Below are 1,206 nucleotides of genomic sequence, written 5' to 3'. Positions count from 1 at the left end.
TCTCTCGTTCCCTTTCTTTCCCTGTGTGTGGGTGTGTGTGTGCAGGCAGTTCACTTCTTAGTACTGGGGGATTGTAGTTTGTAGCATTAGTGGATAGGAGAGTGGGGACGAAGAGGAAGTTGCCATGTTGAGTACATGCGTGTATTTTTTTTTCTCTCTGTGTGTGCTGCATGTGGTGGATGGCGTGTGGATTCTCTTTTTTTTTTTTTTTTCTTTTTACATACTTACTTTTTCATTTTTTCACCCATGTGGTTATTGTCATTATTATTATTTTTGTGGATGTGTTTTTTGTGAACATCGCCTTCTCCTCTCTTGTTTTTTTTTGTTTGTGTGTGTGTGTCTGTGTCCGTGTTCTTGTTGTTTTCAGTTTCCGCGATTGGCGGTGCGGTGCGTGAATTGCGATGCGACATTGACATTGGGGACATGGTGGCAGCGTGTGTGCGTCGGTATGTATGTATGCGTGTGGCTAGTGTGTGTGTGTGCGTGTGTGCGTAGGCATTTGGCACCTTTTGAAGCCTTACGTCCAACTCACGGGTTGTGTGGGATGCATTCTTCCGCGGGTGGGCGGGCAGACCGGGAGAGGGGGAGCGTTGGGGGCGCTGCGATGACTCGCGGGGTGAAAGGGAGGGGGAGAAGAGAGCAGGAACGTGAAGGGGAAAAGAAAAAAAAAGTGGGGGAGGTAGACACGCCACACATGACGAAACACTCAGTGAAACAATGGCGGGGACCACGCATCGGTCTCCGGCGCATGGGTGGTGCCGCCTGTTGGCCTCTGCGGGAGGGAGGGAGCGAGGGGCTGGCGGGCATCTGCGCCCGGCTGCTTTGCAGCTTCTGTTGGTTCAAAATGCCTCTTTTGTGCCGTTTGCTTTTTCCCCCCTTTTTTTACGTCTCTGTTTTCTCCGATTGATCGTAGATAACGCGCGGAAGGACCTCCTTGACGTGTAGTCGTCGGTTGGAGGAATTCAAGGCGGGAAGAGGAAGACCGTGGACGCATTTCTGGACACTCACGCGGCTTCTCCTCGTGGGACAGGAAGATTGCACGCTCATGACAAACGCGACGGCGAGGGAACGCAACAAGGCTGCGGTGCAGCGACTCTTTGCGAGGGGTCGTTCGTCGCCGGCACCGTGGACGTGTCCCCCTGTGCGCTGCGCCGATGGAACGCTCCTACCGGACATGCGACTGAGCAAACAGTGGCAGCTCGCACA

The 1,206-nt window shown here is 53.2% G+C and overlaps 1 protein-coding gene across 1 annotated transcript, besides 3 other annotated features; it reads left to right on the top strand.

Annotated features, from left to right (window-relative positions):
- Positions 1-1,206: a sequence feature (heterozygous, non-Esmeraldo-like haplotype).
- Positions 192-218: a microsatellite.
- Positions 435-493: a microsatellite.
- Tc00.1047053456021.10 (hypothetical protein, conserved) lies at positions 1,046-1,206 on the top strand (the record flags this gene model as incomplete). Its single annotated transcript, XM_797103.1, has 1 exon — positions 1,046-1,206. A coding segment is annotated over one exon (161 nt), but the record flags the coding sequence as incomplete, so codon positions are not given.

Source organism: Trypanosoma cruzi, genomic scaffold (assembly GCF_000209065.1).
Source record: "Trypanosoma cruzi strain CL Brener 1047053516805 genomic scaffold, whole genome shotgun sequence".
Classification (NCBI taxonomy): Eukaryota; Euglenozoa; class Kinetoplastea; order Trypanosomatida; family Trypanosomatidae; genus Trypanosoma; species Trypanosoma cruzi.
Note: the sequence above shows the minus strand (reverse complement) of the source record. Positions and strands in the feature narration are given on the sequence as shown.